Source organism: Rhea americana, unplaced genomic scaffold (genome assembly GCF_003343005.1).
Source record: "Rhea americana isolate MKP2758 unplaced genomic scaffold, rheAme1 scaffold_87, whole genome shotgun sequence".
NCBI lineage: Eukaryota > Metazoa > Chordata > Aves > Rheiformes > Rheidae > Rhea > Rhea americana.
In genome coordinates this window covers 743,678-759,841 of record NW_028187055.1, presented here as the reverse complement: position 1 = coordinate 759,841, position 16,164 = coordinate 743,678, and the positions used below count along the sequence as shown (strand labels likewise).

At 34.6% G+C, this 16,164-nt stretch overlaps 1 protein-coding gene across 2 annotated transcripts in view; it reads left to right on the top strand.

Annotated features, from left to right (window-relative positions):
- The window catches only part of ZNF236 (zinc finger protein 236), an 84,951-nt gene that overhangs the window by 52,810 nt on the left and 15,977 nt on the right, over positions 1 to 16,164 (top strand). The window contains exons 17-26 of one of the 2 annotated variants that reach the window (XM_085323780.1): positions 240 to 391; positions 1,699 to 1,805; positions 1,905 to 2,056; positions 2,171 to 2,383; positions 2,872 to 3,151; positions 3,616 to 3,719; positions 8,936 to 9,301; positions 11,269 to 11,384; positions 12,566 to 12,812; positions 13,490 to 13,669. In XM_085323780.1, coding sequence (XP_085179906.1) covers positions 240 to 391; positions 1,699 to 1,805; positions 1,905 to 2,056; positions 2,171 to 2,383; positions 2,872 to 3,151; positions 3,616 to 3,719; positions 8,936 to 9,301; positions 11,269 to 11,384; positions 12,566 to 12,812; positions 13,490 to 13,669 — 1,917 coding nt within the window. Of the gene's footprint in view, positions 1 to 239; positions 392 to 1,698; positions 1,806 to 1,904; positions 2,057 to 2,170; positions 2,384 to 2,871; positions 3,152 to 3,615; positions 3,720 to 8,935; positions 9,302 to 11,238; positions 11,385 to 12,565; positions 12,813 to 13,489; positions 13,670 to 16,164 lie in introns of both variants that reach the window. The other variant, XM_085323779.1, reaches the window with a different exon arrangement.

The window sequence follows — 16,164 nt, the reverse complement described above, 5'->3', positions numbered from 1 at the left end:
GTGGAGGAGATTGTCCAATAGAATTCCAGCCAATGGTAAGTAACCCTRTTACGCATATTATGTAGATGTCAGAAACATTTTTGTATTTTGCCACTCAACAGAGAAGAGTATAAAATAAGTATTAATATATTGTAATATTACTTAATCTCATTTGAAGATAGTCTTCCAAAAAATGTGGTGATATTCAAAGTCCTGTTGTGCATATTTTCTGGAGTTGTGACTGTCTTAATTTTTGGCAGGTTTTACAGTGAACGACAGCTACAATCAACAGTCTCAATTTCCAGCTGTACAGCAGCTACAGGATTCAAGCACACTTGAATCTCAGGCTCTTTCAACGAGTTACCATCCACCAGCCCTTCTTCAAGTTCCAAATACAGATACTATTAATGTAGTAAGTAATGCTGGAAGGCAGAATTCACTGTTCTGTGTTCAGTGGTGATTTTCTTGTGAACATAGGTGATGAGGTGAACTCTGAGAAATCAGGAAAGTTTCAGATCTCTTTTCTAGATTGCTCTTGCTTAACAAGAGCAAAAACAAGGAGGGAAGACTAAATGAAGTGACCTGGTTATATGTTTCTAAAAAATAATTGTATGTTTTGATGTTGTAGATTTAAGAAAGGATATAATAGTATAAAGTAAAATCATAAACCAAAAACTTAAGAGTAGGTATAATCTTATAAAATAGTCTTAATTTCATTATACTGTCATCTTTCCTAATTCTTAAATTCCAGACAAATTTTCTATGGCTATAGATATGATCAAGCAATAAAAATAACATTGCGAATGTGCGTTGATCATTCATGGAACTTGCATATTGCACTGCATAGTGYTCTTTCATGGTACTCATCTGTTTAGACTTTTAAGAGTTTGATTGCTAAAAACACAGTTTAAAATGACTTGTTATTATCCTAACAGTACCTAGCATGAATACTATCTGTAGTATGTGAGGCTATCTTTAGTATACCGAGCTGCATTATTTATATCCCTTTCATACATTTCTGCAAGGGTAAATGTTAATCAGAGAATTGAACTGGAGTTTAGGAACCTGGAAGGGTTTGAGTAATTTCAGCCTACAGCATACAGGCTTTGGAGTTTTCTTCTCTGCAAGTCTTAGAACATGCTGTTCTTCTGGAGTATTACTCTGTAGTTGTTGCTGCACGAAAACATCATTGAAGAAGTATTGAAAACTGTTGTCACCAGTCTATAGAGCCTATGGGATAGTGTAGTGGTTATCACATCTGCTTTATATGGTGAAGGTCCTGGGTTCAAGCTCCAGTGGAACCAGCACCAGGAAATCTTTGAGAGGTTGGGCAGATGATCTCCAGAGGTCCCTTCTAACCTTACTGATTCTGTGATACCTTGCTGCTGAATGTGGGGATCATACTGTTTAGAAGGGCTTCTATAGCGTTAAATGTGATCTCTCAAATGTCAGCTCTAAGAGAACTGAGAGAGATTTTCCTAGATTCATGGAGGGATGTAAGTGCACCACTTTGTTTACATTCAGTAGCTGCACTTCTTGTTGCTTTCCTTTTCACTTTGGAAAAGAGAGAGAGATTATATAACAATTTATGAAAGAATAGATTTCTAGTATAATTTTTATTATTTATGTCAACTAAAATGCTGTAAATTTTTCTTGTTTGTGTGTGGCTTTATTTCAATCTTGTTACTGAAATTTATTTGAAGCTTCTTTGATTTCTAGACTACTCGCTTGATACAAGATCAGTCATCACAAGAAGAACTTGAATTGCATACAGAACGGCCTCATTTTCTTGAGGATAATGAAGATCAAAGCAGGCGTTCATATAGGTCTGTTGTACTTAATTTCTAGATTCTGTCACAGAATTGCGTGAGTATATCATGGGTTTTATTTATATGCAAGTAACAACAATAATTTTCTTTTAATAGATGTGAATATTGCAACAAGGGTTTTAAGAAATCCAGCCATTTGAAACAGCATGTACGATCACATACTGGTGAGAAGCCTTATAAATGCCAACTTTGTGGCCGTGGCTTTGTTTCCTCAGGAGTTCTTAAATCACATGAGAAGACTCATACAGGTAACAGAATACTATACTAGCTCTATATTTGCTTAACTCAGGTTTGGTTATTGCTTATGTCTTGCATAAGTAAATGTATACAAACTGTGTGCTACTTACTTGTTTCTGTTCAAGGAGTTAAAGCATTCAGCTGTAGCATTTGCAATACTTCCTTCACAACTAAYGGCAGCCTTACCAGGCACATGGCGACTCACATGAGCATGAAGCCTTACAAGTGCCCATTCTGTGATGAAAGCTTCCGAACCACTGTTCACTGCAAAAAACACATGAAAAAGCATCAGACAGTCTCATCAGATGTAGCAGCAGCTACAGAAACTGGAGGGGGAGGTAAATYATGTTATTTGTACTCTTACTATCCTTACTACATAAGAAGTAAAAATGTTACAGTGAATTACATGAGTGCTATAACAGTAATGCTATAAATTATCCTTTCTGCATGGATAATGTCTGGAGTCACTACAACTCCTATTTTATGTAAATTGTTGAAAGAATTTGGTTCTCCAAGAGTTTCTTCAGTATATTAAAAGTAACAGTAATAGTGTGTATTTCCCATGTAGTTAGTTTAGTGTGACACTAAAGTAGGATATACATATTTTTGCCCAAAATTACTTGTAGCTGTGTTTAACTTAGAGTAAAAACAAAGATTAAAAATCCTGGATTTTTTAAAAAAGATATGCAAACATGCACAGTTATACCTTTGAAATAGATTTAACTCCAAGCACATCATGCAGTGACCATATGTTTAATAATAAACCTACTGTTTTTTTAAATTGATCTTACAGATTAAACACACTTTTGTGGGTTTCTTTTAATAGTTACATGTGTTGAAGATGATGATGAGAACTCTGAAAGAACTTCCAGAAAGTCGCGACCTGGTGTCATAACTTTTACAGAAGAAGAAACAGCGGAGCTGGCAAAAATTAGACCTCGGGACAGTGCCACTGTCTCAGAAAAAGTTCTTGTCCAGTCTGCTGCGGAAAAAGACAGAATTAGTGAGATCAAGGATAAGCAAGCAGAACTGGAAGCAGAGCCCAAATATGCTAACTGTTGTAGTTACTGCCCAAAAAGCTTTAAAAAACCCAGTGATTTAGTCAGGTAAGGAGTAGAAAAAATTTCCATTGATTTCCTAAATTCTTCACCAGACACCTAGCAGTAACAGTTTCTTAAGACCTTTTTATGTCTAAACTGTAATTTAACAAATAGTTATATATGTTTTTCATGTTACAAATGACTTAAAAATATATATCAGAGAATATATTGCATACACATGACTAAAATTTCTTTTCATGTTTCTTATTTCCTACATTACTAAAGTAATTATTACAAAGTTGTATCATAAATGAATTATTTCTTGCAATAGGATATGCATATAAAAACATGAAAAATCAGTTTGAAAAGTAGTAAATTCTGAAATCTTTTGCTTTACTAGTTCTTGTTAGTGTAGTGTAAATTTAAGTATTCTACTAATTCTAAAATTAGTAAGGTGCAAAATAGTTCTAGTAGCTGAGATTTTATCTAGAAGTAGAAATTCACATACTTACGTTTTYTGGAATTATTAGGCATGTTCGTATCCATACTGGAGAGAAGCCGTATAAGTGTGAAGAATGTGGGAAGAGTTTCACTGTAAAATCTACTCTAGATTGTCATGTTAAAACACACACAGGTAAGTAAAATTTTGAATGGCTGTGTCTAGAGCCCAGTTACTTTCTTAACAGGCTTTTTTAGCTGAATGTTCCACAAGGAATGGTGCATTTCACTATTAGATGGGAAGTGGCAATGTGAGGTGAAATTTGGCACTCACAACATCATTAAATGAATCATATTATGGAATTTTGAATAAACTGTACTATCAGCCTATGTCAGTAGGCTTATAAAGTGGCTATTGTCTCAGCACAYGGAAAAATTATGTATATTTCTATAATATTTTAATTTCCAACATTCTGCAAAATTGCAAGGCTAAATGATCTTCCTGAGCAAGAAGAGTGGAGTTTGAGGATTTTATAAAATCAAATTTAAGATATTATAAAAGTTTGAGTATGTGCTGCTAAAAAGTTTGAAAAATAAGAGTACAAAAATTTTGAACAGTTTGATCTTTTAGTCATGCAAGTTGAATATAAACCAACTTTCATGATTTTTAGGTGTTACAGTAATTTTTTGTATTACTGTGAGAGAGATCTGTTTTTAATTAGTATTATTTTCCAACTCTAATCTTACGTAGTTTCCAAAAGCTCTCTAATTAACATTTTATAGTTGTTTTTTCTTACTATTGAACTTCTGTAAGAAAATCCTGAATTCATTAATTTCTAAAAGTAGCTGCAGTTTTGGTATGATGAATAGAATGTTCTTTTTGAAAATACTGAAAAAGACAGCTTATATTGCCATGATATATAATTATTTTCTCATGGAAGTTCCCTTTYCAGTTCAAGTATGCAGTCTATTTCTAGCACTGTTTTGTTAGGCCAGGTCTCTGTCTAGTCTAATATCTTGTCTTGAATAGTAGCAAATGGAATGAAAATAGCAAAGTTGGTCATGTTCCTGCAGCTGCTAGCAGTTTGCACCTTCTGGGATTTTTTTCTTGATAACTTTAATGAGCTATTTTTACATTAGTTTAATAGTTTTCTGAACCCATCCAAACTGGGGCCTCTTGTACATCCTGGGTAATAAGTTCCTTAGTTGGAATGTGTTGTTCAGTGTGCCATCCAATGGTTTCATTCTTATATCCTACAGTTCTTGTACGTGAAGATTAAGGAGAAATTATTTTCTTTTTTTCCTTTGTCCAAGCTTTTTATGATTTTATGGACTTATATTCAGTGAAAAACAGTTTAAGTGAGTGTTTTAATACACGCAAAAGATTTTTCCAACCTGTTGTTCATCTTCTCCACATTATATTTTATGGTGATGTTGACAAGCTCAGATCCTCATGGGTACCTAGAGAACTCCCTTAGCACCTTTCATCCTTGTGAAAATTGGCTATTTATTCCTTCCTACTGTTTTCTGTAATATAACYATTTTTCTTTAATCCAGGAAAGGACTTTGTCTTTCATCCTGTGCCAGGAGTTTTTCTAAGGCCCTTTCATGTAGAACCTACTTAAAACTCTGAAAATCCATGTACACTGTTCTCAGTGAGAATCTGGTCTCCTTCAAAGAGCTCTCATAGATCTATAAGTATAACTTCAACTTTTCAATACAAGAGCCCCGTTGATTCTTCCCTATTACAACTCACTTGATCTTATGTACCTTTGATACCATTTGTTGTTATAATTGCACTAGCTTACCTCAAATGGGCATCAGTCTAATTGGTGCACAGTTTCTTCATTTGAGCCTAGATCGTTTCAGAGGGCTGTTTTAGGCTGTGGTCAGCATCTCTAGTTCATCAATTTTCTGTTAAGTCATACTTAGTTTGTTGTTTGTGACTTTTTYCTGCCCTGTTTTAATGCAACTAGGTGTTTTAATTCACCTAGTAACAGTTCAGTTTGAAAAGCTCCTCTTGGCCTCCATGATAAAAGTAAGTTGCCTCTCTGAAAACCTACTGATTTCATCCATAGTGAAAATTGATGCACAGAATTAATTCTAGTTGTGTACAGTAGCTTTACTTTTGACTGCTTTTATTTGAGTTCTTTCAAACCAGCAGACTGGGGTTTTTTTTGTGTTAAGAGGAAAGAAAAAATTAGATTTTACACCATTAGCACTGGATACGTTTTGACTTACTGTACTACAGCTTAAACTTCACTTTCCAGAAATTATTCTCTTTGCTTCAGTTGGACTTCTAAAATATGTCTGTATTTCTGGTCACTTCATCTTACTATCTTAAGCTTTTTTTGTAGATCAAAGTCTTTTAATATGCAATATGTGTTTTTTCTGTGTTTTTTTTTTCCCCGAACAGCTAGTAGTGTCTATTAAAATTGCCATAGTGTCCACAGTTATTTACTGCTTGGGTAATGGTGTTAATTTATTTAAGCAAGCATTCTTATTATATGTTTCTTTTCAGAAGTTAACTGTTCCACTGAAGGGTGTTATTGGCTTTCAGATTTCTAAAGAACTTTGTAGTATGATTGCTATTACAGAGTGCCTTTTTTAATAATACTTAAAACTAGGTTTTACATGCCATTGAAGATTAACTCAAATTTTAGGAGTTCTTTGGCTAAGCGCTTATTTCTTGCTATCTCATCCTGACATAGCATATACTATACATGTAGATAACTGAAGTCATATGTTATTATATTTCTGCCTTCATAGCTTTTATAATTCCTGTAGTATGTAAGAGTCTTTCCTAGTATTTTATCTGGGTAGCCAGAGCATAATGTAATCTTGTGAATGCAGTAAACTCATTTAATTTAACTTTATTAGGAAGCAGTTCTGCTTCTCTGGCTTTTGTCACTCTTTTTGTCATTGCTGTATAGCTTTGCATCCCAAGCTGTGACAATCTTTTCTCCAGGTTCCACTCCACTCCTATTCGGAGTTCTAGTATTTGTACAAAAGCACATGTCATGTCTTGAACTGATCAGATATATTAATGTCCGCTTAAACAAGATGTCAGATGTTGAGCTAGCTTCTYATTGTTTTCTACTTAATTTTCTTAATAACTTCTTTATCCTTTTTTTGAAGCTACAAACTTCTAAAGCCTCATTCTCATGACCATCCTGAATTTTATACTTTGTTCCATGTTGGTTTTAGTTTGTAAACACCCAGAATAGCTTTTTAAATTATGCCAACCAAGAGCCTAGTTCTGTTTTGGTTTAGATAGAGCTTCCTCTTGAACCTCATCTATTCTGAAAATTTTTCCTGGATCATCGCTACATTTAAACTTGTCTTTCCTGTGCTGTTTTCTTATCTATGTATTAAGCTATGCCCTTATCCTAGACTGTATTACCAAAAACATTTCAGTGAATGCTACTTAGGACCTTTACCAACTTACCTAACCTTACCTATTTTGCCTCCAGCAAAGGTTACATCCGCATATTCTTTTTTTGATCTGAGATCCCCATCCTGAAAAGCGTTTTCTCCTTTTGAAGAAAAAAATAATTGTGGTGAGGAAGTCACCTCTTCAGCTTTAGTGTACATGCTTTTTCTTTGCTTTAGCAGCATTGGTGCTGATAGATGGGAGAGATGGGTGTATGCTCACGTCACTCAGATTTCAGCATTCTTCTTCAAGCTCTTCTAAATTAAGCCATTTATTTCCTCAAGATTACCTTAACCACTTTTGATACGTCTCTAAGGACTAAAGTTTACGTGTACTGTATACGTATTAATGTACAACCTGTCTCGTGCATAGATAAGGATATATAGGGGTCTTAATGAAGTAAAATGAGAAATCCATGCTCATTTTGGGGACCTTTACTTCTTTTCTCAGTCTTTCAGAGAAGAAAAAATACTTCATATTTTGTGATGGTTATTTTTTGTGTGGGAGGGAGTGCAAGGTAGTTTTCTGCATGGTACTCTTAATGTGGTAGACACCTTTCCTGCAGTCCAGATCCCCTTTTTCTCCGTGGTTCATGATGTGCTTAGGCTCTTTGTGGTCTACTATTTTACTGAAATAGAACATTGCCAGACACTTGCTTAGTTTTGTTGAATAAAAAATGCCATCAATGTTTGTCTTTTAATCTGAATCTGTGATTAGAAATAGGCTGAATTGTAATTCAGAAATTTGATGAGAGATTCTTCCGTGTGAATGAAAGCCAGAACTTGATAGCAGAAATTACAAGCATAACTTGTTTTTGTGACCTGAGAATCAACGGTAAATAACTAGCATTATCAAAATGCAGTTGTACCTTTTGTTCTGGAAGTTGAGTCAGCTTTGTTTAACAGTTGATCTAAAGGTTTACCAAGTAAAACGATTAATTTAGACACTCTTAGCTTATCACAACTATGGAGAAGTCATGTTTTTATTCTTTTGGAATTTTGGACAGCTGTCCAAAATGTGTTGAGTTCTTTCCCTTTTTAACTAGGAACCAATGTGATACTGAAAGGCCTGGGAGTTTCAGGAGTTAATTGTGGGTTTTCAACTGCAGTGGTCAAGGGCATGTTTTCTGCCAGATACTTGCATTGTGTTTTTTGTGAATTGTACGGTTGCATGTATAGTTAATAAAATGAACTACATTGTTAATGCAGATAGCAACAGTAACTGTAGAGCACTCAGGATTCCATTTGAGACAAAGGGTTTTTTTCAGATATAATTCAATCTTGTGGATTATAGTGAGAAGAATTATACATGTCCAGACAAGATTTGTGTACTTCTGTGTACTTTTTTTTTACTTCCGGAAGTTTTATTTTTGAATATTCTCAAATTTATAGATGTTACTGATTTTTCTATTTGCAGTCCATTAGTGCAAGCTGATATTGCTAGACAGTTTCCTGTGAGCATACTGAGAATGTTAAGGATTGAGATCTTTAAAGATTGGTCGATAGAGGAGCCTTACATAGGTAAAGGCTGAAATAGAGTAGTAAAATTGCTTGAGTTAAAGAAGAAATGAGCAGCTATGTAAGGCTAGCTAAATTATGAAGAGAGAAAGCTTTGCAGAATCTCTAGTCTTATGAACTCTGTAATTGAGCAACTTGGTTAGTCAAGAAGGTGAGAGATGATGATGATAAGGATACAAGCATCAAGGTGACCAAATAAAGCTCTGAATGAGAGTTTTGAACAGCACAATAGAGTCTTAAAAATTGAGAGAGTTTGGGCAGGGAGAAGTGAGAAGATATCCTTCATTGAGATTCTTAATTCATTTGAAAAGCAACCAAAATTATGAAGAAAAATACTGGTTATTTCAAGTTTATTCTGTTCAATTAGCTTAAAATCCATAATATTTAAATTACAGGACAGTGTCATTGATCTTCTTTTAGGATTTTTATCGTTTTCATTTCTCTTCTTTTACATTTTTCCAGGCCAGAAGCTCTTCAGTTGTCATGTATGCAGTAATTCGTTTTCTACCAAAGGGAGTCTAAAAGTACACATGCGTCTGCATACAGGAGCAAAGCCGTTTAAATGTCCACACTGTGATTTACGGTTTCGTACTTCAGGCCGTAGAAAAACCCACATACAATGTCATTATAAACCAGAGACAAAGAAAGTTAGGAAACCTGTCACGCGTACTTCAGCTGAGGGACTACAACCAGTCAGTCTTCTTAATTCATCCTCAACAGACCCTAACGTTTTCATCATGAACAATTCTGTTTTGACAAGTCAGTTTGATCAAAATTTGCTTCAGCAAGGACTTGTGGGCCAGGCTATCCTTCCTGCTTCTGTGTCAGGTAAAAATGAATGACTTTTTGGTGTTGGTGTTGAGATCAAATACTGAACTTTGCTTTCTGTTAGAGTTCACAAACCTATGCCAAACTACAACTTAACAGGTAGGAGTTTTGCTGAATTCGTGATTGGATGTGCGGTAACACCAATAGAAATTCAGTTATTTCTAGAATGAAGAGATCGATGTGTACTAGTCACAGTTAAACTGAAAAAAAATCTCTTCAATTTAGCTGTGGTGTTACACTACAGAAAGGAAGAAAATAAAGATAACAAGTAGCTAGAGTACTTGTACTTTTTTAGTTAGACCCTGATGTATTTCCTTAAAAAGGAGAGAGAAGCAAAATGATTACTGTCTAAGCCTTCCATTTCAGAAGATCTATTTTGTACTCAAATATTAGATTATAAAGCAAAGAAAGGTTTGTCTACACTATTTATTTACATAATTAATCTGAAGAGCAGCTTTTAAATGTACATGTTTACTTGAACATGTGTTTTCCTGTAATGAGTAGTTTAGAGTAAAAACTAAAACAAATAAATACACTTGGGAGATATGAAAAAACTATCAGTATAAGCATGTATGTTAATTAAATGCTAAGAGTCTAAGCCTACAGCTGTATTAGCATATTAAATGTGCTGCAGACCATTCTCTGACTCAGGCTGGCACCAAATAGTCAGAATTCATTCAATTAAGCTCTCAATGTTGCATGTAAATACCCTTTTAAAAATGGTCCTTACTAATTTCCAAATTATTTGGGGAATTGTGTTAATGTTAGTTAGCCCTAGGCAAAATTGGAACAGGGACAGTTCAAGAGTAGATAAAGTTCTGGTGTTTGGAAATGTTCCCTGGTACTACTTAGAGTGTAGTCTTAGGCCCTGTCTGTCACTTCTGACAGTGAGACTTTTTCTGTATTGTTTCTGACGCTTCTGTCAGTGCATATGTATGATTTTGAAAGTAAACCCACAAATTCACATTATTCTATCAGTCACATATTTAACTATAGTCATTCTAGCTTGTCTGATTGGACCTAACATGAACCTAAAACTGATGCACTTGAGTTCAAAAGAAACTTGATGGATTCCTTTTATGATAAATTTGTGATTAATACTGTCTGAGGTTTGCTCAGAGTTTTGAGTGAACAGAATAAGGACTCTCTAGCATGTTTAGATGTCCTAAAAAGTGACAGGAAACTATTTAAATCAGGATTTGTGACTTGCATTTTTGCCTAGAGCAAACTTTTCTGTTGGATGCATTGCAGAGCAAATTTATTATGATAAAGGATTATACAGAGGGAAAGAAAGATGTTTCTGAAGCATTGACCAAAGGAGACTAGTTGATCACACTAAAAGTGTTTGACGAAGATGTTTCGAAGACAAGATGGTTTTTTCCATGCRTTTACTTAATATCACTTAATAACTTTTTAAGATGGGCTGTTCAGCTTTTGAGATTAGAAGCTTCTAAGCTCTAAAGATTTTGGATTTCAAATGCTAATTTACTTGCCCACCACCACCACCATGTGAGTGTGTAGAATAGCCTTTAATTCTTTCTCCAGCGGTATTTCTGTACTATGCCAAATGATGCAATAACCTCCTTGATCCTATATATGTATGTTCAAGGTTAATAGCCTGTACCTATTTAGTGTAAGTGCTTCTTGTATTTAGGTGCAATACACTCTCCAAGAAAATCTGTTACAAATTTCTACAGGTTTCAAAGCTTGTCTGGAGTAGTTTCGGAAGATGTAAGTTAGTGCTCAAATAATAACTACCCCTAAACTACATGGAATTTACAAAGTTTTAAAACTTCATAACTGCTTCAGATTACTTTTTTCTTCTTAAATAAATGTATAAATGTAACTTCAATTTCATTTATAAAAATTAGCAAGCTAAAAGAGGAGGCCAATAATGATAAAGAAAAACATTATAATATGACTGTTTTCTTTGGTAGCTGGAGGTGACTTAACTGTGTCCTTGACAGATGGTAGCTTGGCCACTCTAGAAGGAATACAGTTACAACTTGCTGCTAATCTGGTTGGACAAAATGTTCAAATTTCTGGAATAGATGCCACCAGTATTAACAATATAACATTACAGGTAGGTTGTTCTCAATTTCTTGCTTTTAATTTTATAGAGTCAATTTGAGGGCTGAAAGAAGCTTAACAAATATAAGTATTTCTGGAAAAGTTGCCTTGATTTGAGTGTGCTGATGTGCAGCATTGTACCATATTAGAAAGGTTAGACAATAGCTGCACAACGTATTCTTCTGGTTTGATTTCTTTCTTTCAGTTTTTCAGGATTTCTTTTCACTGCTCTGATTACTTTAAAATGTATGTTTCTTTCTTGTAATTGCCTGTTGTCTTTTAATTATAAAAGCGTTTTGCTATAAACTCTTCTGCCCCTCGCCCGACAAAATACCTCAAATTATTGCAGAGTGTGTACCTTAATAAACAATGCCTCCATTATTTGGCAGGCTTTCTATGTTTAAATTCAAATTTTATACTCTCATTGAGATGATAAAAATGAGCAATAGAAATATCTTATAGAAAAAGATGAGATAATTCAATTTCAAGATTTATACTTAAAATGATGTGAAGGAATGGATTTGATTAACTAATTTGTATTTTCRGTTTCATAAAATCATTTAAGTTGGAGGAGAGCTGATCCAACCATGAACCCGGAGAATAATCATCATCAAAGTTGCATTAGGGTGCTCATAGCCCAATTATTCAATCAGTTTTAAGCCTAAACTAAATAAAATTGTACTTTAGCTTTGTCTCCTACAATTTGCCAAACAGTCATCTCTAAAAAGTAAATTGTCTATTTATAAATATTGAGAACAGATGTATGAATGGGAAATGGAAAACTATGTAGGATCTATAGGACTCACGTAAGGAGGTGGAAAAAAAAAACAGATAATTTATGATACCAATTTTCACTCCTGCTTCATGCCTTTTCACTTTCAAAGATGTGAAAACGGTGATAAGTCTCACAGCAGTGAGACAGTATAGGATGCCAGGATTGTGGATACATGTCACTACAGATAACATCCCAGTGGCCAGCATGCTTGATGTAATTATGCTCACAATTTCGCAAACATTTTGTTGATCCTGAAATGAAAATGTATACCTGAAGCTGAATAGAATGTTTATGTATGGACTCTCTATATACAAAGATTTTTTTAAAAAAATAAGTTTAAATTTATATAATTTAAATATTTTATAGACTTTATTCAACTATTGAATTCTGAGTTTTTATTTAAAATGTTTGCTTTTCAGATTGATCCAAGTATTCTGCAGCAGACATTACAACAGAGTAATTTACTTGCTCAGCAGCTTACTGGGGATCCCAGTATGGCTCCACAGAATCCCTCCCTCCAGACAACAGAAAATACAGTGCCAGCTAATGTGGTTATTCAGCCTATATCAGGCCTGTCTTTACAGCCTGCAGTAACATCATCTTCAGCTAGTATGACAATAGGATCCCTATCTGAACAAGAGCCTGTGCTGACAACCAATACCAGTGGTAAGCATTATCTGTAGTCTTGTTACACTTTCAGTTTCTTATGTTTAAATGAGATACTCACARTGATTTCTGTCTTTTATTTGAGAAATACATTGATGATCAGTTGCTATTTTAAGTTTGATAAAAGGTAGATGTCAACAAACATAATTTGGTTGTTCAGAAAACCTAATAGAACTTAAATAGACTTAAGCTTTAAGTTTATAAATGATATCTGAAAAAAAGTCAAATTTGGTCTTATAGACAGCCTCAAGATTTTGAAGTTCTATGTAAATTGAGATGCAGTTCATTATTTTTTAATTAGAAATACCTTACTTAATAAAGTAAACTTACACACTTCCTGTATTTGGCATCTTTTACAACTTTGTTATCTTACCCATAYTTGCTAAAAACTTTTTTCTTTCAGAAAGCAGAGTGTATGATGCAAATATTGAAGAGAAWTTATAGTCTTTAGAAACATAAGATTTTTATTCTAAAGATCTTAACCTGTATAGGAATAAATTAGATATGGAAACAATTTCTTATTGTTAGATTTTAACCTCAAATATCTTACTTTAGCTACACTTTTTTTAGTAGTTCAGAAATTAAAGTAGTAGTTGCTTTTAAAAGTTCTATCTATTATAAAGAAAAGGTTATCATGTAGTTATTTTGTTRTTGTTGTTCTATCCATTTACATTTAGGTGCACAGGACATCTCTCAAGTCATGACTTCACAGGGTATGGTGTCTTCTTCAAATGGACAACATGAGATAACTTTGACCATAAATAATTCTAGTTTGAGTCAAGTTCTAGCTCATGCTACAGGTTCCACTACTACAAGCTCATCAGGAAGTCCTCAAGAAATCACGCTTACAATATCAGGTTGTTATTTTTAATGATCCTTAATGCTACCAGCTTTCCAGTTTATAAGYAGTGTTTGAGGATGTTTCCACTGTCCACAGCTTTCCTTCAGTGTATTTTCAAATTTATCATCTTTAAAAGATAGAGTATCCRGATTTCTACTTTTGAAAACTATCTGTGTTAGCTTTGAGGACACATAAGGTTGATTCCCTCCCTRTTCATAGAGTCATAGAATCAGTAAGGTTGGAAGGGACCTCTGGAGATCAATAGTCCAACCTGCTCAGCAGGGTCACCTAGAGCGTGGTAGACAGGGTTGCATCCAGGCAGGCCTTGAATATCTCCAGAGAAGTAGATTCCACAACCTCTCTGGGCAACCTGGTCCAGTGCTCCGTCACTCTCACAGGGAAGAAATTCCCCCTCACGGTCAGGCAGAACTTCCTGTGCTTCAATTTCTGCCCATTGCCTCTTGTCCTGTCACACGAGACAACTGAAGAGAGTTTGTCCCCGTCCCCTTGACACCCTCCCTTCAGGTACTTGTACACATTGATAAGATCCCTCCATATTATATTCATAGCCTTGATTCAACAGATATTTTTCTCAGCAACAAAGCCAATAAAAGCAGTTCCTACTTCTTCACTGTATCTTCATTTGAGATAGTGCAATTCAAAGATAATGCTGAAATCAATACAAATAGATCAGGGTAGGGGTTGGGGCTGAGTCTGCTTAATCTAGATTTGCTTAAATGCCCATGGAATCATAACGTTCTGATTTTTCTTTAGTGYATACTGTTCAGTATTTATAATATGTAGTTAATACTTTGGGTTTCTTTGACTATTGAGACCAAATTTTCTACTGCTTCTAAGAGCCTCATCCCATATGTAGCATGAGTAGCTTTCCACTTCTCCTGAAGACACTTTTTAATCTGCTTCGTTACGTTTTCTTATTAGATACAATAGAATATTTATTTTTTATCTCTCTGTGCCTTTTATGTAAAGAGGCTTCTATTGAGATTTCTCACAAGAGGCTACTAAGAACTAACTAGTCCTTCAAACAGAAGTAATGTATTGTCTTCCAAAAAAAAAAAAGTAAAGTGCTAGAGCAAAACCGGCAGAGAGAGAATATTCAAGTTTTGTCCTTTCTTATGTTTTCTGTAATGGTGATAGTAGATCTTACCTTAATGATGAGAAAGGAGCACCTGAGTGGTGGGGTTAAGCAGACTTGTAAATTCTAGTTTTGAGGTAAGACAAATCCTAATAAGATGATGAGGTACTTTAAAAGCACTTAATTGCATGTCATGAAAAGGCAACAAAGCAATTAGTGAAAGTTGTACAGAAAATTAAAAGTGAAGCAGTTGGGTGTAGAAAAAGTTGTGTACTTCTGATATTTAAATTTCGTTTCATTATAGGAGAGAGGTGATAAGCATTATGGACAGTTTGGTACCACCTTGGAAGAAAGTATGTTAAAAAGTGAACAGCGTTTGAATGCCTGAAGAGAYGATGCTAAATAATACAGAAAAATAAGATTGTCTTTGTAAGGGAAGGTTGCCTGACTTTGGCAGCTGCTGAGATTAGATCTGGCTTGTAGGACTCCTCAGCATCATTCCTGATAGTAACCTTCTCTGTCTCTTCTTGCATCCTCAAGTTACACACTGCCAAATTTGGTCACTTCTACTTGAGGTAGAGGAGATGCTGTGGCCTGATTTGGCTGAGAGTACTCTGAGCAGGTAGTGTTGCTTCATATGGAAAATAGTAGTTTACCAAATGAAGGAATTAGAGTACTGAAAGACTGAAGAAACAGAGTGAGAATGGATTCTGGAAGTGTACAGCTGCTTTAGAACTTACGATAATCCAAGGAAAGATTTTTTTGATCTGTGCTTCAGGATTCACCTTTCCCATTTTTTAAAATAATAGAAAAGTGAACAATAGATAGATATGTTGCACTGGCTGATTGCCAGTTGCTCATAGCATTGTAGTAGCCCTTTCTAGATGTTGCACAAAGAGCTGCACAACAGTATTGCACAAACACTCTGCAATTAGGTCAAAACAGTCAGAAATTGAAAAAATATGTATGTATTTAGGAAGCTGTTGTGGAAAAAATGATTAATCTTTTCAGCATGGGGTGATGATACTATTATCAGATTTCCTCCACTGTTTGATTTCCAAACTGTATAACCATTAAAAGCTGTAAACATCTGCTTTAATATAAAGAAAATCTGCATATAAATATTAGCTCCAAACCTGAATTCATTGTTTCTTGGAATTTTCTTAAATTCAGTAATTGCAACTTAATTCCAATGTGAGAACTTAAAACTCTTTCACTAGGTACTTAATTTGACTCATTTGCTTTATGTTACATGCTGAAAACTTTTCTGCAACATGCTTAGTGTTTTTAAATGTGATGACAACAATGTCCGGGTTAAGATGTCAAGGTCCCATACCTGTGTTTTTCTAGACAAGCTTGTTCATGTATATTCTCTCATGCAATGGAAATGGAATACAGCTGTCCCAACAACTAAT